Source organism: Amblyraja radiata, chromosome X (genome assembly GCF_010909765.2).
Source record: "Amblyraja radiata isolate CabotCenter1 chromosome X, sAmbRad1.1.pri, whole genome shotgun sequence".
Lineage (NCBI taxonomy): Eukaryota > Metazoa > Chordata > Chondrichthyes > Rajiformes > Rajidae > Amblyraja > Amblyraja radiata.
Genome location: NC_045999.1, coordinates 159316 through 183991, shown reverse-complemented (window position 1 = coordinate 183991; position 24676 = coordinate 159316). Strand labels below are relative to the sequence as shown.

Genomic DNA, 24676 nt, shown 5'->3' with positions numbered 1-24676 from the left:
TTGAGGGGGAGTTAGTTAGAGTTAGTGTTTACCTAGTGTTTACAGGGGGGGGGGGTTAAGGTGGACTGAGCGGAACGGTCACCGGCAGGGCGACTCTTTGGCCAACACCTGGGTTGTGATTGTGGATTGGTGGAGGAGGCAGTGGCGGCGGCAGTGGCAGCGGCTGGTCACACTGGGCCCGGGGAGGGGGGGCTCTGGGGGCAGCGTCCGGGCAGCCTGCGCTGTCCATCCGTTAGGGGGCGGCACTGGGCCAGGGTGGGGGAGGGGGCACTGGGCCAGGGTGGGGGAGGGGGCACATGGCACGCCAGGGGGCAGCACGGGGCCAGGGTGGGGGAGGGGGCACTCGGCACGCCAGGGGGCAGCATTGGGCACTGGGCCCGCCAGGGGGGCGGCACTGGGTCTGCCAGGGGGCAGGACTGGGCACTGGGTGGGGGAGGGGGGAGGGGGCGGGACTGGGCACTGGGTGGGGGAGGGGTAGAGGGGGCGGGACTGGGCACTGGGTGGGGGAGGGGTGGAGGGGGCGGGACTGGGCACTGGGTGGGGGAGGGGGCGGGACTGGGCACTGGGGAGGGGTAGGTGGGCGGGACTGGGCCTGGGGAGGGGTAGAGGGGGCGGGACTGGGCACTGGGTGGGGAGGGGGGAGGGACTGGGCACTGGGTGGGGAGGGGGCGGGACTGGGTGGGGGAGGGTAGTAGAGGGGGCGGGACTGGGCACTGGGTGGGGGAGGGGGGGCGGGACTGGGCACTGGGTGGGGGAGGGGCGGGACTGGGCACTTGGTGGGGGAGGGGCGGGACTGGGTGGGGGAGGGGAGGTGGGCGGGACTGGGCACTGGGTGGGGGGAGGGGGCGGGACTGGCACTGGGTGGGGGAGGGGGAGGGGTAGAGGGGGGCGGGACTGGGCACTGGGTGGGGGATTTCACTGGGAGGGGGGAGGGGTAGAGGGGGCGGGACTGGGCACTGGGTGGGGGAGGGGGAGGGGGCGGGACTGGGCACTGGGGGAGGGGTAGAGGGGGTGGGGGAGGGGTAGAGGGGGTGGGGGAGGGGTAGACGGGGGCAGCGCTGTCGATGTCGCCGCCGAAGCTGAAGCGGCCGCGGGTCGCGGTGACGTCACCCACCCGGGCCCCGTTGTCCCCACGTGACGCGGCGCCGGCTCCCGGCCGCCTGAACAAGTTGTCGCGGCGACATCGCGGGAAGAGGGAGCGCCCCCTGGGTGGGGGGGAGGGGGAGGGGGAGGAGGGAGCGCCCCCTGGGGCCTCGGGCTCGGGTGATGCGGACGCCGCCTGCCCTCCCTACTACCTGGGGAACTTCCAGCGGGTCGTGGCCGCGGTGCTGCGGAGCCCGGACGCCGAGCTGTTGAACGAGGATGACGGCCGCTGGATCGGCGCCTTCGGGCGGCTCTCGGGTAAATGAGGCCAATGTTGCCCCCAGATGCTGCCCGGCCATGTGATTCCCCCCCCCCCCCCCCAACCCCCCAACACTGGCTGGTTCCCCAACACCCACACCCCCCCCTCACACCCCACCACCCCCCCCTCACACCCCCACCCCCCCCTCACACCCCCACCCCCCCCTCACACCCCCCCCTCACACCCCCACCCCCCCCTAACCCTCAAATTAGGAGACCAAAATTGCACACAATACTCCAGGTGTAGTCTCACCAGGGCCCTGTACAACTGCAGTAGGACCTCCTTGCTCTTAAAACATCGACATTGTTTCATTAAAGGGTGGACACAGAATTGGTTTCCGTTTATCAAATTGGACAAACAGTAGCTAATATTCTTCAACACAGATTATATGCTGCCCTGTCATAGGACACAGGATTATAAATTCAGTTTAAGTCCCCTTCATCAATCACCCTGCATTATCCTCGCATGTCTTTGATATCTAGAAATCTGATTTTTATTCTAAACCAAAGATGAAGAAATGTCTCCTCACTTCAGACACAAATGGCCTACCAGTTATTTTCACATTATAATCCCTTATTCTACACTCTTAGAAAGGGAAAAAAAATTCCCTAAATATACAGTAATAAAATGTGTACATTTCCAACGAGGTCACCTCTCATTTTTCTAAACTAGAATGCTAGCCTACTCTCTGTCTAGTGCGGTAGCTCTGCATCAGTCTGCTGAATCTGCTGCATTTTATGGCAATTATATCCTTATGTAAGGATCCAAAATTGAACCAAGCACTGAAGATGTGGTCTCACCAAGATCCTGTATAACTGTCCTAGAATATCATTGTACTAAATTCCTCGCACATTGAAGACTATTATGTTTGCCTTTCTTAACAGCTTGTTACATCACAGTGACTTGTGTTAGATAACCAGACCCCTTAAACGTAAACATATACAGGAGACACAAGGAACTGCAGGTGCTGGAATTTTAAGCAAATGTGCTGGAGGAACTCAATGGGTCAGGCAACATCTGTGGAGAGAATGGCCAAGCGATGTTTTGAATTAGAATCATAGAATCCTACGGTGTGGAAGCAAGTCCTTCGGCCCAACTTGCCCAAGCTGACCAACAGGCCCCATCTACACAAATACCACCTGTCCGTGTTTGGCCCATAACCCACTAAACCTATCCCATGCATGTACTATGTCTTTTAAATGTTATGATAGTACCTGCCTCAACAACCTCCTCCGGCAGTTCGTTCCATAGACCCACCACCCGATATGTAAAAACAGTTACCCCTCAGGTTCCATTACATTTTTCCCCCCTCACCTTAACCCTATGTCCTCTGGTTCCTTTGCCCTAATCTGTGCAAAAGACTTCTCAAACAAATCCAAATTGATTTCCTATTTATAAATCCACAGTGAATAGAGCATAAATTGGCTGTATAATTATTTTTGAAGTGTTCAAATGTCCTTTATTGTGGCTTTGATCATTATTCTCTCCCACTGAGACCAAGCTCACAGTTCACTGGTTCCTCCCTCCACTGTCAAGTTTCCTACCCTCCAGTCTACAGCAATCATTCGCAGTGTATGGGATCGTGGGAGATTTTAACCACAGCATCCCCTCTCTGCAGCCACTGCTTCAAAATGTTGTGTACAGATTGTCAGAACCGGCGGAGTTATAAGTTTTCAGCTTCATTCACTTTATCTTCATTATTACGTAATCATTTTATTTCCTCGTTTGAATGGACTCTCTGGTTCTTGGATATTTCTGCGAGTTTTTGCTGTGTCAGTGTTGTATTTGTTCAGTTCCTCCAGGAACTGTACATCCAGGACTCCTTGACTGGTCTGAGTCTAGTCCACCACACTGTGTGCTCTCTTGTGTCCTCAGCTGCTGCTCAGAAACTCTACGTCAGGCTTTTCCAACGGAAGCTGAATTGGCTGAAGGTGAACAGACTGGATTATGCTGAGGTGTGCCTGGATCTGATGCCAGTCATCGATGAGCTGGCCCTGGCTGGCCTGGTTCAGACAGGTATGGACCCCTTGAGTACAGTACTGCTGGAGGTAACGGAATGGTCGACATTTCAGGTTGAAACCCTGCATCAGGACAGAGTGAAGAAGGGGAATCGGTGGTATAAAGAGGAGAGGGTGAGACGGGTGGACAGAGGGGGGGTAAAGGGGGCCTGTGACCATAATGACCACCCCAGCTCCTGGTTACAACTCCCTGTCCCCACAATGACCTCAGCCTTCTCCACGGCCAGTGAAGCCCAATGCTAACTAGACAAACATCTCATATTCTGCCTGGGTTGTGTGTATGAACATTATGAACCTTCCCCCACTCCTCCACCATCCCTGCAGCCCTTTCACTCCTCCATTGCCAACCCCCTCTTGTCCCGTTTTCATTGCCCCCCCCCCCCCCCCCCCCCCCTCTCCTGATCCCATCCACACACACATTTCTCCCACAGCCCCCATTTGGTTCAGCTTCCACCCCATTCCCTAGTGGTTCCATTATCACCTTTCTTAGATGCCCACACTGGCAGCATTGTTCCCACTTACTGTCCCAGCAGGGTTCACCTCCCCATCACCCTGCTCTATCCACAGGTCACCTCCTGCTTCTGTTACACCACTCCCTCTCCTTTATGCTGAGGTACAGTGAAAGGCTTTTGTTATCTATGACTCCACTCAATGCAGTGCCCTGGCCTCTGGCATCATCTTCTCTGTCTCTATCACCTTTAAAAATAATTTGGTGAATTTGTAACTAAGTATTTGCTCCACAGCCCATCCCTCTAAAGGGCTCGGGGCTTGTTCTCGGGGCTCCGGGTTACGGCCCTGACCGTGGTCAGCCTGGGACCGCTTAACCTCGCTGTCTCTGACTGTGTCCTTTCCCTCCCCCCCCCCAGAGGCTGAACTACACGATGTTTCCAACGGCCTGGCCCTGCTGACGGCTTCTGAACTCAAACTGCTGACCAGACACTTCCATTTGCGGGCCCAGGGTCAGAGGTTGGAGATGATTGGGTCATTGCTGAGCTTGGCCAAGCAGCAGTCGATCTTCAGCGTGAATCGTAGTCCTGGGTCTGCCATTCTGACCAGGTGCTACCACGCACGCAGGCACTGGGTACTGGGGGGAGGGGAGCTGGTGCCGGGAACAAGAGCACCCGGAGGAAACCCACGGAAGTCACAGGGGAATGTGCAAACTCCACACAGACAGCACCTGAGATCAGGGTGGAACCTGGGTCTCTGGCGCTGAGAAGCAGCAGCTCTATCCGCTGCGCCGCAGTGCCGCCTCTTGTGTTAGGCTGGGGGTGTGTGTGTTGTGTGTTAGTTACTGGGGGTCAGTGTTGCTGGGGGTCAGTGTTGCTGGGGGTCAGTGCGTTACTGGGGTCAGTGTTGCTGGGGTCAGTGTTACTGGGGGTCAGTGTTGCTGGGGTCAGTGTTACTGGGGGTCAGTGTTGCTGGGGGTCAGTGTTGCTGGGGTCAGTGTTGCTGGGGTCAGTGTTGCTGGGGTCAGTGCGTTACTGGGGGTCAGTGTTGCTGGGGGTCAGTGTTGCTGGGGGTCAGTGTTGCTGGGGTCAGTGTTGCTGGGGTCAGTGCGTTACTGGGGTTGGCGTTACTGGGGGTCAGTGTTGCTGGGGGTCAGTGTTGCTGGGGTCAGTGCGTTACTGGGGTTGGCGTTACTGGGGTCAGTGTTACTGGGGGTCAGTGTTGCTGGGGGTCAGTGTTACTGGGGTCAGTGTTACTGGGGTCAGTGTTACTGGGGTCAGTGCTTTACTGGGGTCAGTGTTACTGGGGTCAGTGTTACTGGGGTCTGCGTTACTGGGGTCAGTGTTACTGGGGTCAGTGTTGCTGGGGTCAGTGTTACTGAGGTTGGCGTTACTGGGGTCAGTGTTACTGGGGTCGGCATTGCTGTGAGCGTTGCTGTCTGCATTGTGTCAGCACTGGTCCCCATGGTACTTCAGGGGTGGAAGCTGCAGCATTTGTTGTTCACCAGCAGCCTGTGGGGTGGTTGCTGGTTCTGCCGTCTGCTATCCAGTCAGGGATAGAAACATAGAAACATAGAAACATAGAAATTAGGTGCAGGAGTAGGCCATTCGGCCCTTCGAGCCTGCACCGCCATTCAATATGATCATGGCTGATCATCCAACTCAGTATCCCGTACCTGCCTTCTCTCCATACCCTCTGATCCCCTTAGCCACAAGGGCCACATCTAACTCCCTCTTAAATATAGCCAATGAACTGGCCTCGACTACCCTCTGTGGCAGGGAGTTCCAGAGATTCACCACTCTCTGTGTGAAAAAAGTTCTTCTCATCTCGGTTTTAAAGGATTTCCCCCTTATCCTTAAGCTGTGACCCCTTGTCCTGGACTTCCCCAACATCGGGAGCAATCTTCCTGCATCTAGCCTGTCCAACCCCTTAAGAATTTTGTAAGTTTCTATAAGATCCCCTCTCAATCTCCTAAATTCTAGAGAGTATAAACCAAGTCTATCCAGTCTTTCTTCATAAGACAGTCCTGACATCCCAGGAATTAGTCTGGTGAACCTTCTCTGCACTCCCTCTATGGCAATAATGTCTTTCCTCAGATTTGGAGACCAAAACTGTACGCAATACTCCAGGTGTGTTCTCACCAAGACCCTGTACAACTGCAGTAGAGCCTCCCTGCTCCTATACTCAAATCCTTTTGCTATGAAAGCTAACATACCATTCGCTTTCTTCACTGCCTGCTGCACCTGCATGCCCACTTTCAATGACTGGTGTACCATGACACCCAGGTCTCGCTGCATCTCCCCTTTTCCTAGTCGGCCACCATTTAGATAATAGTCTGCTTTCCTGTTTTTGCCACCAAAATGGATAACCTCACATTTATCCACATTATACTGCATCTGCCAAACATTTTCCCACTCACCCAGCCTATCCAAGTCACCTTGCAGTCTCCTAGCATCCTCCTCACAGCTAACACTGCCCCCCAGCTTAGTGTCATCCGCAAACTTGGAGATATTGCCTTCAATTCCCTCATCCAGATCATTAATATATATTGTAAATAGCTGGGGTCCCAGCACTGAGCCTTGCGGTACCCCACTAGTCACTGCCTGCCATTGTGAAAAGGACCCGTTTACTCCTACTCTTTGCTTTCTGTTTGCCAGCCAGTTCTCTATCCACATCAATACTGAACCCCCAATGCCGTGTGCTTTAAGTTTGTAAACTAATCTCTTATGTGGGACCTTGTCGAAAGCCTTCTGGAAGTCCAGATACACCACATCCACTGGTTCTCCCCTATCCACGCTACTAGTTACATCCTCGAAAAATTCTATAAGATTCGTCAGACATGATTTACCTTTTGTAAATCCATGCTGACTTTGTCCAATGATTTCACCACTTTCCAAATGTGCTGCTATCCCATCTTTAATAACTGACTCTAGCAGTTTCCCCACTACCTGGTCTGTAATTCCCCGTTTTCTCTCTCCCTCCCTTCTTAAAAAGTGGGGTTACGTTTGCTACCCGCCAATCCTCAGGAACTACTTCAGAATCTAAAGAGTTTTGAAAGATTATTACTAATGCATCCACTATTTCTGGAGCTACTTCCTTAAGTACTCTGGGATGCAGCCTATCTGGCCCTGGGGATTTATTGGCCTTTAATCCATTTAATTTACCCAACACCACTTCCCGGCTAACCTGGATTTCACTCAATTCCTCCAACTCCTTTGACCCCTGCTATTTCCGGCAGATTATTTATGTCTTCCTTAGTGAAGACGGAACCAAAGTAGTTATTCAATTGGTCCGCCATATCCTTGTTCCCCATGATCAACTCACCCGTTTCTGACTGCAAGGGACCTACATTTGTTTTAACTAATCTCTTTCTTTTCACATATCTATAAAAACTTTTGCAGTCAGTTTTTATGTTCCCTGCCAGTTTTCTTTCATAATCTATTTTTCCTTTCCTAATTAAGCCCTTTGTCCTCCTCTGCTGGTCTCTGAATTTCTCCCAGTCCTCCGGTATGCTGCTTTTTCTGGCTAATTTGTACGCATCATCCTTCGCTTTGATACTATCCCTGATTTCCCTTGTTATCCACGGATGCACTACCTTCCCTGATTTATTCTTTTGCCAAACTGGGATGAACAATTTTTGTAGTTCATCCATGCAGTCTTTAAATGTCTTCCATTGCATATCCACCGTCAACCCTTTTAGAATTAATTGCCAGTCAATCTTGGCCAATTCACGTCTCATACCCTCAAAGTTACCTTTCTTTAAGTTCAGAACCATTGTTTCTGAATTAACAATGTCACTCTCCATCCTAATGAAGAACTCAACCATATTATGGTCACTCTTGCCCAAGGGGGCACGTACAACAAGACTGCTAACTAACACTTCCTCATTACTCAATACCCAGTCTAAAATAGCCTGCTCTCTCGTTGGTTCCTCTACATGTTGATTTAGATAACTATCCCGCATACATTCCAAAAAATCCTCTTCCTCAGCACCCCTGCCAATTTGATTCACCCAATCTATATGTAGATTGAAGTCACCCATTATAACGGTTTTGCCTTTGTCGCACGCATTTCTAATTTCCTGTTTGATACCATCTCCAACTTCACTACTACTGTTAGGTGGCCTGTACACAACACCCACCAGCGTTTTCTGCCCCTTAGTGCTGCCAGGCCAGGCGCGGTGCTCCCCGACCAGTTCTTGTGGTTTACTCGGTGTTGTCCCGGCACAGACGGGCAGTGCCGGCCTGGTGCCAGCCGTGGTCAGGCATCAGTCACTGCACCGTAACCTGGCTCTTCAGCTGGTTGGTGGCCTGGGCTCGTGGGCAAGGTAGGGGCTGGCACAGGGTGCAGAGAGGGCTGTATGGAGAGTAGAGGGAGGGGCTGGGGGTGGTGGCATTGTGGTCATTGTGTTTTCTGGGCCTTGTGTTGTCAGGATGAAGGAGATGGTTGGGCCCTGTGTGCGCATATCCATAGCTGCCCGCGCCGTCTTCTCACGAGTGCTGTTGCTCTACTCCCTGACGGAGCCGATGGACGAGGAGGATGCGGCCTGCGCCGGTCAGAACCAGTTGTCTACACTACTGATGGTCAACATGGGCCGGCTCACCTTCCCACATTACACCATCCACAGGGAGGCCAAGATCTTCCAGAACAGAGAGGACTTACTCAGGTAAAGGAACACCTGCACCCAATGTGGGAACATCCAGTGTGGGAACACCCAGTGTGGGAACACCCAGTGTGGGAACATCCAGTGTGGGAACATCCTGTGTGGGAACACCTGCATCCAGTGTGGGAACATCCAGTGTGGGAACATCCAGTGTGAGGCCACTTACATCCAGTCACGAGTTCACAGAAGAACTCCAGGTGGTCCGGTCCAGGAACTCTGCCTGTGCAGGCACTGACCCAGGGATCATCATGATTTAGGGCATAGCTGATATGTAACTGAATATATGGACTGATTATTGGATCTATTGTTGGTGGAGCCTCTAGCAATCGTTATATTACTTGCTTAATTCTCACTTCTGAAGTGTGAGCTGCGTATTTTGTTAAATCTCTTCCTAAACATATCCAAATCTTTCACTGGTAGAAAATGCATTGGGGCAGGTGCAAGAGAGGGGACTGGTATAAAGAACGGCAATGTTGGGGTGTACATTCACAGATCATGAGCATCACGGTGGCAAAGGTGGTTACAGAGACTCACTGGGTGCTTCCTTTATTATGCAAGACATGAAGTACAAAACTGGAGAATTCTGCTGTTCACTGCAAAGATTTACAATGGTTTGACAGATTAGAGAATTGTAGTGATGTTGGATTTGATAAACACAGAAGCTCAGGTGGCGTTACAGTTAGTTATCACTGAGACATGTGTGAGCACCGGCCCCTGAGGTTTCAACAGCATTGCTGTCAGGGGCAGGGGGCAGACTAGTTACAGCTGTTAAATGAGGGGCTGAATAGCCTGTTTCTATGATTGAGAAGGATGCGTTGTGTTGCAGGTATGAAGCAGCCTGTCACACGCTGGCTGAGCTGGGAGCAGCAATGGCCGCCAAGGATTGGGAAGTTGCTCTGCAGATTTATCAAAGGGCCAAGGAGACGTGGAGTCACCTGGACAACAGCAGTAACCTCTGGTAAGGACGGCTCCACATTCACGCCCTATATCCCTGTAGCTAGCCTGCTCTGGCAGTGGCAACACCGCTCTAAGCTCTCCAGCCTCCCCTGCCCAGCAACTACCTACAGGCTCTGTAGAAGCACCTTGCAAAGCCACTAATGTGGCCACATGCATTCGAGGGAAGGGAAACATTAGTTTGTTATGGTGGGGGTTTGAGAAACAGTTCCAACTAACACACCTCACTTTCATACATTGATTAATTGTTGAAACTTGACTAAATCAAAGTTCTCAGTCTCGAAGAGAGAGTAAAGGGATTGGATAGGTGACCAACTTCCTGTTAAACGTTTCAGGGAAACGATGCCTTTGCATGGGCCGACTGGGGTGGGGACACGTGGGCTGAAGGGGGAGGGGAGGGGGGGATAAGGGTGGGGACACGTGGGCGGGAGGGGAGGAGGGGGTAAGGGTGGAGAGTGGTAGGTTTGACCCTGCGTTCTGGGACGTGCTCAAACTACCGAGCGGTGACTCACCCCGCCGTGACGGCTGAACCGTGCGGTGATTGCAGGTTGTGGCGGCAGCTGCCGGTTTACCTGCGATGCTTCACCGCCGGCTGGGTCTACACCACTGTCCGCTGCAGAGGGGTGGAGGTTCTACAGCGGCTGCACATGTACACGGTGAGGATGGTGCTGAACACCGCGGCCTGGGGAGGGATGGGGGCAGGACTGGGGTCAAGGTTGCCTTTGTTGGTTTACGGAGAACTCGCTGCCAGCGGGCGGTGGCACAGGGGGGGTGGCACCATGCTTGATGCTTCTGGAAAGGCAGAGGGTACAGAGCTTGTGGGGGCTGCTGGGATTAGTGTAGATGGGCAAGGTGATTAGCATAGTGGGGGGGGAGAGGGAAGGAGGGGCTGTGTTGTACTGAGCTCAGTGCCGCTGTCCAATGCCCTTGTTGTTGCCAGGAGGCGGTGGTGGAGTTGAGGAACCTCCTGGACCAGAGCGACTTCTGCCCAGAGAACCGTGGCCACTGGTGGGACCGGCTGTCACTCAACCTGCAGCAACATCTGAGACAGCCGGAGCAGGTAACTGCAGCAACCCCGGTAACCTCATAACCTCTAACCCCAGTAACGGTGCCGTGTTTACATGTTGTGCCGACGGACACCTGGTGTGGCCACATCCACACTAACCCACACCGCCCGGCTGGGTCCAGCTTCACCGGGAAGGCGGTGATTCACACACAGCTTGTCTCTATCATTGTTCTGCTGCCATTGACCCAGCGTTTGTGACTTTGCTGCAGGCAGTGGCGTGCGTAAGGACAGCGCTGGCTGATATACGGGTGCGTGCGGGACACCGACTGGCACTGCAGCAACGGGCACAACGCATGCACGACTCCCCGAGCTGCAGGCAGTGGCACCACCTCCTCCAGGAGCTGCCCGTCATACACGTGGAAGATGTGCCACATGTGAGTAGTGAGGGGCACGACCTAGTGGCCCCTGGGCAAGACTGTGGCCCCTGGGGCAAGAGAGAGGGTGGGCCTGCTTGCCATCATTGATCCAGGTGATGAGTATAGGTCTGGAAGTCATGTTGCTGCTCTACTCTATAAGACCTTGGTGAGGCCACATTTGGAGCATTGGCACTAGAGGATGGCAACTCTGCCTGCTGGTCCCAGATGAGGAGATGCATCAAACATTACAATCGCTCCACTCTTACATCTTTATTTATCTGCACACTGTCATTGTAATCATGTACAGGTTTTTCTTTCACTGGACAGCAAGCAACAAAAGGTTTTCACTGTACCTCTACACGTGACAATAAACTAAACTATTGTGCAGTTCTGGTTGCCTGATTACAGGAAGGATGTGGAGGCTTTGAACAGAAGACGCTGTATGTTTTCATCACTCTTTTGTCTCCAAAGCTCGAGCCATGACAGGCCGGCCTGGCTGAGAATTTCTGCCATTTATTGTTATCGGTCAGTGTTCGGTCCACAGCCCAATTGACCTGCGTGTGGTAGTGGTCAGTGGGGTCAGTCCGTCACTCATTCAGATACGTCATTAGGCAACATGAGTGGACATCATGTTACAAGGTGTTGGTGAGACCACACCTGCTGCATTGTGTGCAGTTCTGGTCGGCATTGCTACAGGAAGGAGGTGATTGAACCAGAGAGGGGGAAGACAAGACTGTTCCGAGAGGATAGCTGAGATGTAAAGAGCGTCTGGAGAGGCTGGGATAGTTTTCCTCGAAGCAAAGGTGACCTTATTCAGGTTAATAACATGAGAGTCAGAGATACTCAGTCTTTTCCCTGGGGTAGGGAAGTCTAAAACTAGAGGGCATAAGTTTAAGGTGAGAGGGGAAAGATTTAAAGGCATCTAAGGGGCAACTTTTTTCACAAGAGGGTGGTGGGTAAATGGAACGAGTGCCAGAGGAAGTGGTAGAGGCAGATATGTGTTCACAGATGTTTGGACAGGTACATGGAAAGGACAAGTACATGGATAGGGCAGGTTCAGAAGGACACAGACAGGTGGGACGCTCTGTTGCTTTGCTGTATAACTCCATCCCTCAGTGCTCTCCTCTCCTAATCAGGTGCGACTACCTGGTTCAGGAGGAAACACACTGTTCAGGTGCCTAGACTTGGCCTCTGGCCTGCTCCAGATTGTAGCCACTCTCCCTCCCTGTGTTGCACTGACAGCAGTCGCCACTGGCCATTTGGCAGAGATTCTGAGGCCGTTCTGAATTTCACCTTTGTTCTTTGCAGGTGACGATAAAGGGCAGACCCTGCCCGGGAATGGGCACTGCCCGGTTCCTGCTGGAGGAAGAGCCTGGCTCCGCGGTGATCTGTTCGGTGGAGGTGCTGTCTCTGGCTCACTACCGCCAGCTGGACTTTGATCAAGGTAATGGCCGCAACAATGCTGCTGGTATAGTTGGGGAGATGTCAGCAGTCTGCAGTAATCTGTCACTCTCTCTACACAGGGATACATGGGGAAGGGGCCACGTTCCTAACACTATTCGGACTTCTCTTCTGGGAGATCATCTTCCTGCCGGGAATACCAGATGTTTTCCGGAATCCGTTTCAGGTACGGGCTGTCGTTCTGAGTGACACCATGGCGTAACACACGCGTGTAACAGACACTCGGTTAGCAGGACCTGTGCTGTGGTCCAATGCAAACTAAAGTAGATCCAAATTTTTCTTCAGGATTCAGTATTTATATAACTTTTGAAAGCAAATTGGGTAATTACTTAAAATTCCAGGTTTAGGGAACAGGCTGCACCAAACTCTCGAAGTGCTAGAGTAAACCAGCGGGTCAGGCAATATCTCGAGAACATGGATAGGTGATGTTTCAGGTTGGGACCCTTCTTGAGACATGTTCTCCAGAGATGCTGCCTGATCTGCTGAGTTACTCCAGCACTCTGTATCTGTGTAAACCAGCATCTGCAGTCCCTTGTTTCTCTCATTATTCAGCAGCCAGAGTAACAGGAAACTGGGTCTTGGTTCCTCAACTTCCCTGCTGAGAGATTTAGCCAACGGTTCTACAGCAGGGCCGGGTACAGCTGAGCTTGTCTAGTTGACTTGTATCTGTGTTTGTGCCCCAGACCTGTCCTTTGGATCTGTACACAGACTGTTTTTACCGGAACCGGACAGAGCCCATTGAATCGAGGCTCCGGCTCCTGCAAGAAGCCTCCACAGACACTCTCCACGCACTCATGGCTGACGTGTGGAACACTCACAAAGACACAGCGACTGCTTTGGTGAACTGGGAGATCTTCCGTTCCATTCAGCAGGCCCAGGTAGGTGGCTTCTAATCCAATCCAGAACCACACACACTGTTTACATCAACACTCCACTTCCTTGTCTTATTGTTCTAGAGCCAGAATCGTAGTGTAGGTTGTACAGTAGATTCCTCTCACACGTACTGTATCGATTATAGTCACATCAGCTGGGAAACAGGGGCTTTGGAAAATCTGAGCACTATTTATTGGACTTTTATTGGAGGGAAATCATGTTTAATAACAAATTCTTATTGAGACATTAGAGAAGATGCTGTTAACAAAATGGATTGCTAGATGTCAAATGGAAAGACTAGTGGGAGCATGGATAGGAAGTTGGTTTAAGGGGAGAGAGCAGTGAGTGACAGTGCCCTGGCCCAGACCGTGGTGATGTCCAGCCAGTGCCCCGGCCGGCCCAGACCGTGGTGATGTCCAGCCAGTGCCAAAGGGTCAGCAATGGGGTCACCACGGTTACCCTTACATAGAAAATAGGTGCAGGAGTAGGCCATTCGGCCCTTCGAGCCTGCACCGCCATTCAATATGATCACGGGAGTTCAAGATAAAGTTTACAAATCTGATTAATACAAGCTTGAACATGTGGCAGTGAGGAAGCGATAGACAGAAAGAGTGACGCGCAGTGGTAGAGTGGTGAAGTTTGCAGGACTGGGGTCGTGGGTGAAGCAGAGAGGAGTCTGCTGTTCCCAAACAGGCATGGAACACAAAGTGGGTGACAGCTCAATCTCCATGTCTTGTCACGTACCCGTAGGATATGAAGGTGGGTGAAGATTTCCCAGTAATGGTTCATGGGATTTCAGCTCTAAGGTGAGACGGGAGGAATGGGTTGTTCGCCAAGCAGGTCAAAGATGGTGAGTGGAGGAACCTGTTCTTATTGCAGACTGAACAATGAAGCTACAGTTCCAACATTGCCCACTGGATGGCAGTGTGGAGTGGATGGACCAGTCTGATTGCAGGTCAGACTGACAGAGATGGGGAACTCAAACACTCCAAAGCCTGTCTTTGTGAATGTCGGTGGCAAAGCCAGCAAGGACGTGATGGTGCCCGACTGTGGCAAGTAGTGATTGCTGCAGGGAGCTGCGTTTGACTACATTGTCCCATTGGTGAGGGTTAGCTTGCACCCTGTCCTGATGCTGATGTAGGGACAGATTGTGGGCTCACTCCATTTATTCGTGCTGTGACATATTTGTGGGATGTTTCAGAGCCTGGTGAGCTGCCTGGGTGGTCTGTTCCTGAGTGGCGTGTGTAGGATCCTGGCGGAGGACCCAAGGCAGGGCCGTGGAGGCCTACCCGACCTAGTGGTGTGGAGCAGCGAGAGGCTGCAGTACAAGGTGAGGGGGAGAGGGGGAGGGGGGATGAGCGGGGGAGGGGGAAGAGGGAGAGAGGGGTGAGGAGGGAATCTCCAGTTTACAGCACTTCAGTAAGGCATTGTGAAATGAATGGCAGTCTGGAGTGACTTCCTGCCTCTAAAATGCTTCTAACCCAAATTTTTATTTTCTCTTGTGTCTCCCAGTTGGTGGAAGTGAAAGGCCCGAGTGACCAGTTGTCGCACAAGCAGAGGGTCTGGCTGCATCGGCTGCAGAAACTGGGGGCTGCCGTCGAGGTTTGCCATGTGAGTGTGGTGGGAGCACGCAGCCTGCAGCTCAGTTGAAGCCAGTGCAGGTCTGCAAACTCCTGCCCTCGCCCTCCACCAGCTCCAACTTGCAATAAATCATCTGAACAACATTTGACAAATCCTCTAGAGCTGACACGGAGACAAGTACTGAGTTGTACAGTGAGGCCATGACTAGACGAGGTCACGTGAGGAGATCAGAGACATCCTCACGGCTGCAAGGTGACAGATTGGTGCAGAATGTCACGGTTACCAAGTCAGTCCTGTGGCACAGTGTGGTCATGGAGGCGCATGTAGTACGCACTGAAGTTTTTAAACACTAAATAAAAATGAACACCAAAGGCTTTAAACAGCTGACATCTTTAATTCCTTTGCTTTGTCACATTGCTCTTACACCAACTCTGCAGCACAGCTTCACCCTCCCATGCCAGGCTCTGACCACCTGCTGCCCCTTGATGTTAGTTACTGCTCCTGGCAAAACTGGACAATGACTCGTTCTGATCAACCTTGAATCCATCTCTTTTAGAAAGGTCCAAATCGATCAAACTGCAAGTGCTGATTTTGTAGCGTTCAAATAGGCTGAGGGAGGTGGAGGGGCGGCAGTCAGAGTGAGGTTCCCTTCGCTAACGAGTATACAATGGGGGAGATGGCAACAACTGCCCAGAGGGGAAGAGATTCTGTCATGAATGGGTGGGTGGGTCAGACAAGAGAGACTCCAGGTTAGGACACTGCCTCTCTGGTGTCTGAACAGGAAGGGTGAATTGCTCTAGGTCATAATAAATTAAAGTTTATAAAGGGAATTACTTTGTAAAATCGAACGAAACTTGCTACTGCACAGCCCAGGCAAATGGTGAGTAAGGCGCTCCTAAAATTGTTGCGCTATCGTGTACCGTTTTGGCTGTATTTCAGGAACATACATACATACATACACATGACAAGATGACACTTTCCGTTATATATATAGATAATGCCTTTGAGAAACCAAACTATTAAACCACTTCTTCTTCTTTTCGTGTCTTTGAAGCTGGTTGACTATATGACAGTTTCCCATTCCTTTACACAGTCCATTGCGTTTTTGTTGAACACTGCAAGATCCTTTGAGCTGCACTGGTTGGGTAGTAGGGGGCAGACAAGGCAGTGCTGCATTGTATGGTCCTCTTCTCCACATTCACAGGTGGTTTGGCCAGTTTCATAGCCCCATCTGGCCATGGCAGCTTTTGATCGCCCTGTTCCTGTTCTCAGGCGGTTGAGCGTCTTCCACCGCTTCTGAGCCCGGAGGGAGGGCTTCAGAACGAGGGATACCCATGTCAGTAGGACTAAACCACTAACATCAATACAATAATAAAATCTTACCTTTTTGCTCCTCTCTTGGCAAGTAATCTCCAAACAAATGAGTGTATATTGGTGGGATATTCTAGTGCAATAGACATCAACTGTTGACTGTGCCCACATCTGTCACAACAGCCCACATCTGGCAGGTCGACACACTGACTTACCTGAACATGTTGGAAGGAACTACAGATGCTGGTTTAAACCGTAAAGACAAAAAGCTGGAGTAACTCAGCGGGTCAGACAGACTTGAACACCAACTGCCCACAGCCAGACCAGACGGCCCTTCAGCCAGGTAGCTGAGGGTCCTGTTGCAGCTTTATCTGTCCCCAAGTTCACAATCACCTTCCTCACCTGGGATAGATGTAACGGAGTAATTAAATACAAAACCATCAGCTCCCACAAGTCTGTGACGTATGTTATTCTATAAAAGGCTCAATAAGTAAATGGACTCGAGTAAGAAACACTTGCCAATATATTTATTGCTTAAGGCACTCTGGATCAATTGATAAACGCAATGGAACCTAGATACATACAAGGCAACACAGGCAAGGTGAACCCACCTCTTCCTCATCCACTCTCAGAATCACCTTCAAAACATGACATTAAATAAAAGCAGGTGTTGAATAAATAGCCAAACACAGAAATAATCATACTAACAAAAGGCACAAAGTGACAAAATCCACCAGGAATATTTCATGTACTGGTTCATTGAAGATCTAAACGGTAGAAGGGTTTAAATTGATCAGTCGTACAGCTGTCTAGACACTGTCCAGCCCAGGGTCAGACACTCTAGACCAGGGTCAGACACTGTCCAGACAAGGGCTCGTTGCATTTCAGCTTCTGCAGCAGTCCAGGTATTTATGAATATTTCCCTTGTATCTACACAACTCAATTTCAGATTTGAAAAGTTGCAATGATGGATCAAAGAAAGTGGGTTTCACCACAAACTGATCGTGAGCCATTGCAATTACTTTATAAACATTCCCCATTCAAAGGTTCACACTGGTCTTGTTTGTGCTGTGGTGGTGGAGCCAATCCTCTTGGTCAGGCTGATCTTTCCAGGGTAAAAGTTTGGAGATTTTAAGCTTAGGCAGTTGCTACAGAACGGGGAAACAATCACTTCATGTACTTTAAATAACAAATGCTTACGTACAACATAAATAATGAGTCAACCGCCTGCAAGTAAATCCTTGGTAGAGAACACGACACAAGATTGGCATAAACTGCAGACAGACAGACACAACGCTCAGTGTGAGCTAACGATAGTGTGGTGGAAAATCTCAAACTATATCCATAACTAAGAAAACCAGTCTCCTTCAGAGACTGATCAGTTCTGCACCAGTTCTGGTGACTTTGCTGCTGTTACAGATACAGACAGCCCCAGTTCAGCACCTTCTCTCCAGCTGCCAATTGACCCAAACCAGTACTTGTTTCAGTTTTCTGAACCTACTTAAATGGTACTGGAGAGAGGGAAGTTGTGATTATAATGAGAGAATCTTGCAGTGGAATCCCAGAGCAAACACAACAGACATGAATGTACTAGACGGCACAGCCACGGTGGGAGCACGCAAGCACCAGGGCATGAACACTTAGCCCAACATTGTCCTTGCTTATTCAAGAGTTAAAGGCAGTAAAATGGTCCCGATTAGTAAAGATAAAGTGCAAACTCAGGTAGGAGCTGATCAGTGGCATTTTTGAGTAAAGCCTGGTTAATGGTGAGTAATTGGTGCCAGAGGCCATGTCAACTCCTCCTCTCCCCCCCCCCCCCCGACCGGCTTTGCAAATTCTGCATTTAATAAGCAGATTTCCCTATTAGTTGCTTTCCTTTCTCTATGTCTAAGCAGCTTTTCACATCCAGCGTTTCTGCATTGATGGCACAACGCATGTATGTAAATGCATTTTGTGCGTTTTCAGCAAGCTGGTAGACTGGGTGTGAATACGTGGAGTTTAGGATTCATGGTGCACTGGAGACATGCTGATTATCACATCCTTCCTCAGTCTCTCACCCCAACTCCACAACATTCCCACTCACGTCTAGGTCCCATGGTACTGACTTCACTCAGGATAATGAGTGCAGACCAGTTGCCCTGTCTGCAACACACAGGCAACGCAAAGGAAACTCCGGTGTAAATAACCTGAAACTGGACAGACTATTCCCAGCCAGGGGCCTGCCGAAGCCGGCAGCCTTAACTTAAAAAGTAGATGCCTTTAGAAAAACTAGTTTAAGCAGGCAGTGCAAGTTCTGACCTTTGACCAGCTCCAGTGTTGAGACAGGAAAGTGAGTGGTCAGAGTTACATTGCAATGGTAGCGCGACACAGAAAAACACCTCATAATGTTGCGATGAGTGTGTTTAAAATGGAGTCATCGCACGTCACACTTTAGAATTACAAGAGTAGGCACTTAAAGTTGCTCAAGTAAAGTTTCAAATTATTTCCTTGGTGCGAGTGAAGGCAGCCCCTTCAGGGCCTGTACCCCAGGTAGACTCACACCTTCAGGGACTTTACTGTCAGTGCGTATGACAGTGGTAACAATAGACCACGTGCTTCGGTTCTGATACGAGGTGGTCACTGATGTGCATTTCAGGTCTCATTAACTAATATTAATCTGCCAGAAGCACTGTGCTGTATAATGAGCTACAGAGAGCTGCTGGAGGCACGTCTGGCTTCAGTAGTGCTGAGGTGTACATTCCTCTACTGTGTATCACCCCAGTCTCTAGGCATTCAAGGCCACTAGAGACAACCTCCAGCTGGGGCTGCCAACAGTCACATTCAACCTGATCTTTCAATCTACAAAAATACTTTGTACAGGAATAGCTTCTTTTTAAATTATTTGAATGTATGTACTCTATGACAGGCTTGGCAATGAAGGAGGGGGTTTTAGTGCTGCAGAACACCTTGCATTTAGGCACGCAATGAGATTATAAGCAGTGCAAGGCTTCTGCTGTTGAGGAACTTCCTGCTGCCATACAACAGGCAAACCTCTGACCCATCACACTGGGGCCCAGGGGTCAGACCCACTCCATCACCCACGCCTCTTACAGGGAGGTCAGACTTAAAAGAGGCAATCCTGGCAGCTCTTGGCGGCAAATGTGCTTCAAGGAAAGACAGGCTCCACATGCTTACAAAGCCCCCGCCTCTGATGTCGGTCTTTAGAGTGGTTTCCCCTTCATTCCTCTTACAAATATCTGTGCAAATTTCTAATAGGATTATTAATGCACACTTGTTACACGTCAGTCTGCTCGTTTAGGTCAGGGTCTGGCTGTTGATGGATCATCACCTCAGTCTTCATTGATCAGAGTTTCTGTGGAAGGCCACATCCTGGCAGCGGTCAGCAGGAATTTGCCGAGTGGCGTTCCCAGAATGCTCCGTCGGCAGAGATTCCCGATGGGCGAGTAGGGGAAGGATGAGGAGAAATAATCGGGCATTCCTGCTTCATCAAAGTCCTCGTTCCGGAAGTACATCCTAGGCTTGTTGACATGTGGGGAACCAGTGAGCAGAGGGTGGTGGTATTGGCGGAGATGGCTCTGTAAGGTCTCGATGTTGTCAGCCAGCAGCGAGATCTGGTGGAAGGCACTGATGAAACCTCCGTTGGTGATCTGAGCCTCAGGTATCCAACGCAGGTAGCACTGTCTCCAGAGCCGTGTGTGGGGGGAACCCAAGCACGGCAAGATCAGTCCGTGCAGGTCCAGGGGCTTTGAGAACCAGTCTCTGAAGCAGCGCTCCACGTACTGATCCAGGCTCTCGTTCAGCTCCAGGTCACGGCTTGGTCTTTGTGTCGTTGAGTTCTTACGCGTGAAGAAGTCTGGCTGATTGCTGAGCCGCCCATTCTTCACCGTGTATACGGAGCAGATGCAGGATGAGAAGTTCTTCTGAGAGGAATTAAGCACAAAGTAATCGTCACTCTGTGTCTCTGCACCATGGCAACACAAAGCCCACCGCACTCACAGCCGTCCCGACAATGTCCAGCCTTCACCCTTCACCACTGGCCCAGACACCTTGTTGCCACCTCACCTGTACCCCTCCCCAGTAACCACTGTGCCTCTGTCTTCAACCTGAAGAGACCCGACGGAAATGTAATTTATCCATTCCCTCAACAAATGCTGCCCGACCCACTGAGATCCTCCAGCACTTTGTGTTTTGCTAAAGATTCTAGCATCTGCAGTTCCTTGTGCCTCAGTCTTCATCAGGAATGTCATTGACAATAGACCCAGGTTCCCAGAGTGGCCACATTCAAGCAACAAACATTGACTGGGTCTCCCAGAATGCAACGGAGTGGAGTTTGTTAAATGTGTCTTTAAACTCAGAGAGGACCAGACTCGAGACAGCACAACACTGAACCTCCTCTTAGGGAACGGGGTGGAGCACTGACTGGAGTGGCAATGGGGGAGCACTTTGCCATCAGAGTCCCATTAGTTTTTAAACTAAAACTAGCTTTGGGGAAGGATAGGACTGGTCCATAAGGCAGAAGTTTGCACAGGTCAATTTGTTAAGACTGTAGGTAAAACGCGAGGCTGTTAAAAGTGCAATAGCAAAGGTTCAGTCATCAAAGTCACCTTGCATGGAAACAGGCCCTTCGGCCCAACGTCCATGCCGACCAAGATGCCCCATCTACACTAGTCCCATTTGCCTGCATTTGGCCCATATCCCTCTAAACCTTTCCTATCAATATATCTGTCTAAATGTCTTTAAAATGTTGTTATTGTTAAAATGCCTCAACTATTCCATACACCCACTGTCCTTTGAATGAAAAAGATGCCATAAGGTACCTATTAAATCTTGCCTTTGTTCCTGTTCATGGTCCTGTTAGGGTGAAGGGTAAGGCTGCAGGTTTAGGTCATGGTTGGTGAGAGATATGAAGGCGACAAAACGGGGTACTGATTCTGGATGATCAGCCATGATCATCTTGAATAGTGGTGCTGGCTCGAAGGGCCGAATGGCCTCCTCCTGCACCTATTGTCTATAATTCTATGTATGAGTGCATACAAGGGAAATTAGGAGGGCAAAGAGACGACATGAGATGGATCTGGCAGGCACGGTTCAGGTTTCTACAGTACAGGTTGAATATTAGATCTGGCAGGCACGGTTCAGGTTTCTACAGTACAAGTTGAATATTAGAGCACATTTAAGGCGAGAGGGTGAAAGTTTAATGGAGATATGCACGGCAAGTATTTTTCACACAGAGAGTGACTGAGGTCTAGAACAGAGAGAGTGATGGGGGTCTAGAACACAGAGTGGTGGGGGTCTAGAACACAGAGTGATGGGGAGACTAGAACACAGAGAGTGATGGGGAGTCTAGAACACACAAAGTGATGGGGGGGGGTCTAGAACACACAGAGTGGTGGGGGTCTAGAACACAACGTGATGTGGAGTCTAGAACACAGAGAGTGATGGGAGTCTAGAACACACAGAGTGATGGGGGTCTAGAACACATTGCCTGGGGTGGTGGAGGCAGATACAATAACCGTGAACAAAATAATCGTCCCTCTGTGTCCCTGCACCATGGCAACACATGGTGTCAAATATCTGGTTTGGTTTTACCAACTGATCAAAGACAACTCCAGTAGGTAACGTTAGACAAAATCTATCCCTGCCAGGGAAGAGGTGGGTGCATGGAGGAACAATCTCACCAGGAGGTTCTAGGCAACAAACCGCTACAGGACTTTCAGGCTCTCTCACCTTTGGTCTTTTGAAGGATTTGATTGCCCCATTCTGCACACAGCTCACACTCTTGCCGATATAGAGGGGGTTGTTGAAGAGGGTCAGGTCCTTGTCTGTGAACTGCAGCGACCAGTTCCACACTGGCGGCAGCTCCAGGCACTTCCCTTCACACTGGAGACTCCCGTTGGAGGCTAAATCCTGCAGAGAATTAGATTAAATATAATGATCACACTGCAAACAATTGCTGCTGAACAGCACAAATAGAACATAGAACAGTACAGGCCCTTCAGCCCACGATATCCGTGCTGAAATTAATGCCGGGTTAAACTAATCTCTGCATGCACGTGATCCTTATCCTTGTCCCGATCAAAAAGCCTTTTAAACGCCATGATCATATCTGGAGGAGAACGACCGTCGTTCCTTTGTTTAAGGGCAGCAAGAGAACTACAGGCTGTCCAAAGGTAAGGAAATTATTGGTGAAAATTCTTTGCGACAAAACGTACATCATTTGGAAAGGCAAGGATTGATCTGAAAGAGTTGCAGTTCGTGCAGGTAAATCCCGTCTCACTAACGTGACAGAATCTGAGGCAGGTCCAGGAGGTTAAAACGCTCAGGATGAGCTGGTGAATTGGATCCAAAGTTGGATTGGTGGCAGGAGTGGTGGAAGGATGATTTTTATGATCAGAAGTGTATGAGGAGTGAGTGATGAGCCACATGGGTCAATGCTGGGACTCCGTTTGTGATATCCGTTAACATCTTGGATGTGAATGTTGCCGGTATAATGTGACAGTTTGCAATGACACAAGGCTTCCATTGCTACTGACAGCGGTCCAAGCCGATAGGTGATGTGGAGAGTTGGGTAGAGAGTCGGTAGATGGAACTCCATGATCATCTCCCAGGAGCTGGGCTCATCCCGGGGACAGGCAGTAAGTGAGAGAAAGAGGCACATCTCCCAGTCAGCAACATCTGGCCTCCCACAGGCAGGAGGGAGGGAGGGAGGGATGGAGGGGTTAGGGAGGGAGGGAGGGGTTAGGGAGGGAGGGAGGGAGGGAGGCCAACACACAAGGCACTCACCTGGCTCTGCTGCAACTTCTGGTGGTGGCTGTTGAAGAGGAAGGTGCCAAACAGGGAGATCCTTGTGCTGTCGTACAACACGGTCAGGTACGTCTCGGTGAACTCAAAGGCAGCTGGGAACTGCTGCAGTAACTGCCACACACAGTCCAAGAAGAGCAGGAACAGAGGACACTGCGGTACAGAGACACCCCGTCACCCTGCCACTGTGGTACATAGACACACTGGTACACAGACACACTGGTACATAGACACACTGGTACACAGACACACTGGTACACACAGGTACACACAGCCACACTGGTACACAGACACACTGGTACATAGACACACTGGTACACAGACACACTGGTACACAGACACACTGGTACACAGACACACTGGTACACAGACACACACTGGTACATACAGACACACACTGGTACACACAGACACACACTGGTACACAGACACACTGTGGTACACAGACACACACTGGTACACAGACACACTGGTACACAGACACACTGGTACACAGACACACTGGTACATAGACACACTGGTACATAGACACACTGTGGTACACAGACACACTGGTACACAGACACACTGTGGTACATAGACACACTGTGGTACATAGACACACTGGTACACAGACACACTGTGGTACACAGACACACTGGTACATAGACACACTGTGGTACACAGACACACTGGTACATAGACACACTGGTACATAGACACACTGTGGTACACAGACACACTGGTACACAGACACACTGTGGTACACAGACACACTGGTACATAGACACACTGGTACATAGACACACTGTGGTACACAGACACACTGGTACACAGACACACTGTGGTACACAGACACACTGGTACACAGACACACTGTGGTACATAGACACCCCGTCACACTGACACACTGCTGGTGGACATTGGCAATGTCAACTGTCTCATCTCCCTGTGCAGCCAAAGACGTTATACAAACATCAATAACTTATTGAGCAAAGGAATACAAACAGAATGTACAATAATCATCCTGGTCACAGAAAACAGCCCCCACTTCTCAGTTATATCTGTGTAAGTGCATTCTCTCATAAAAACCTGCTGATAAATGAATAAAGCCCAGGGTGTCCATATGCCTCTCGACCTCTCTGCCCTCCCACCTGCTGTTGTCATTCATCTACATCAGGGGTTCCCAACCCTTTTCGTCCCGTTTAACTCTGGCAACTTTAATAGCACGTAACAATGTTATTCCACTTATTTATGAACAACTAATGAACAGATACCGGTATACCATCACCAAACAGTCAGTCAATGAGAAAAAATATGTACAGATCCAGAATCAACAAATTGACCCCAGGTTGGAAACCCTTGATCCACATCTATCATTGACTTCCCATCACCTTGCCTCTGCTCCCTCTTGCTTACATTTCTCACCATTAACTTCCACCAGCCACTTCCCGGCCCAGTCTACAGCCAGTCTATTCATCTTGTTGCTGTTGTTGTCTAAGTCCGTTACGTCTCCACATATTTTGTCATCGGCTAGTTTGGAGGCAATGCCCTGTGCACCAGACTCCAACTCACCAGTGAATATTGAGCCAAGTGTGTTTTATTGTCATATGTCCCAGATCGAACAATGAAATTCTTACTTGCTGCAGCACAACCGAGGAGTTGGTCTGGGTACTGGCCGGTGCCACCCCTGCCATCTGACCGCTGCCATCTGACCGTCGCCCCTCACTGCAAACTGTGAAATGACCTCCCCCATCCCCTCTC

At 50.4% G+C, this 24676-nt stretch overlaps 2 protein-coding genes across 3 annotated transcripts in view; one reads left to right on the top strand and one right to left on the bottom strand.

Moving 5' to 3' along the window:
• The window catches only part of mtmr10 (myotubularin related protein 10), a 902395-nt gene that overhangs the window by 865216 nt on the left and 12503 nt on the right, over window positions 1–24676 (bottom strand). Inside the window, exons 13-15 of one of the 2 annotated variants that reach the window (XR_004410454.1) lie at window positions 22916–23086; window positions 21860–22039; window positions 18674–20052 (exon numbers count right to left, since the gene is read on the bottom strand). Coding sequence is in view for 1 of the 2 variants with exons in the window: in XM_033015107.1 (XP_032870998.1) it covers window positions 19462–20052; window positions 21860–22039; window positions 22916–23086 (942 nt within the window). In the remaining variant the exon portion in view is untranslated. Of the gene's footprint in view, window positions 1–16641; window positions 20053–21859; window positions 22040–22915; window positions 23087–24676 lie in introns of those variants that run through there. The other variant, XM_033015107.1, reaches the window with a different exon arrangement.
• On the top strand, window positions 1065–15192 carry fan1 (FANCD2 and FANCI associated nuclease 1). Its single transcript, XM_033015128.1, has 13 exons — window positions 1065–1401; window positions 3278–3418; window positions 4287–4476; window positions 8300–8533; window positions 9357–9488; window positions 10032–10140; window positions 10425–10544; window positions 10760–10924; window positions 12215–12350; window positions 12430–12533; window positions 13051–13245; window positions 14442–14570; window positions 14753–15192. The coding sequence occupies exons 1-13, from the start codon at window positions 1065–1067 to the stop codon at window positions 14888–14890; spliced, it is 2130 nt and encodes a 709-aa protein (XP_032871019.1). The 3' UTR covers window positions 14891–15192.

Bases quoted from the DNA above. Each gene is read 5' to 3' on its own strand.
- fan1 (XM_033015128.1), top strand. From the start codon at position 1,065: ATGTCGCCGCCGAAGCTGAAGCGGCCGCGGGTCGCGGTGACGTCACCC. The intron at 10,545-10,759 runs GTAACTGCAGCA...ACTTTGCTGCAG, and splicing joins ATCTGAGACAGCCGGAGCAG to GCAGTGGCGTGCGTAAGGAC. The intron at 13,246-14,441 runs GTAGGTGGCTTC...GGGATGTTTCAG, and splicing joins GTTCCATTCAGCAGGCCCAG to AGCCTGGTGAGCTGCCTGGG.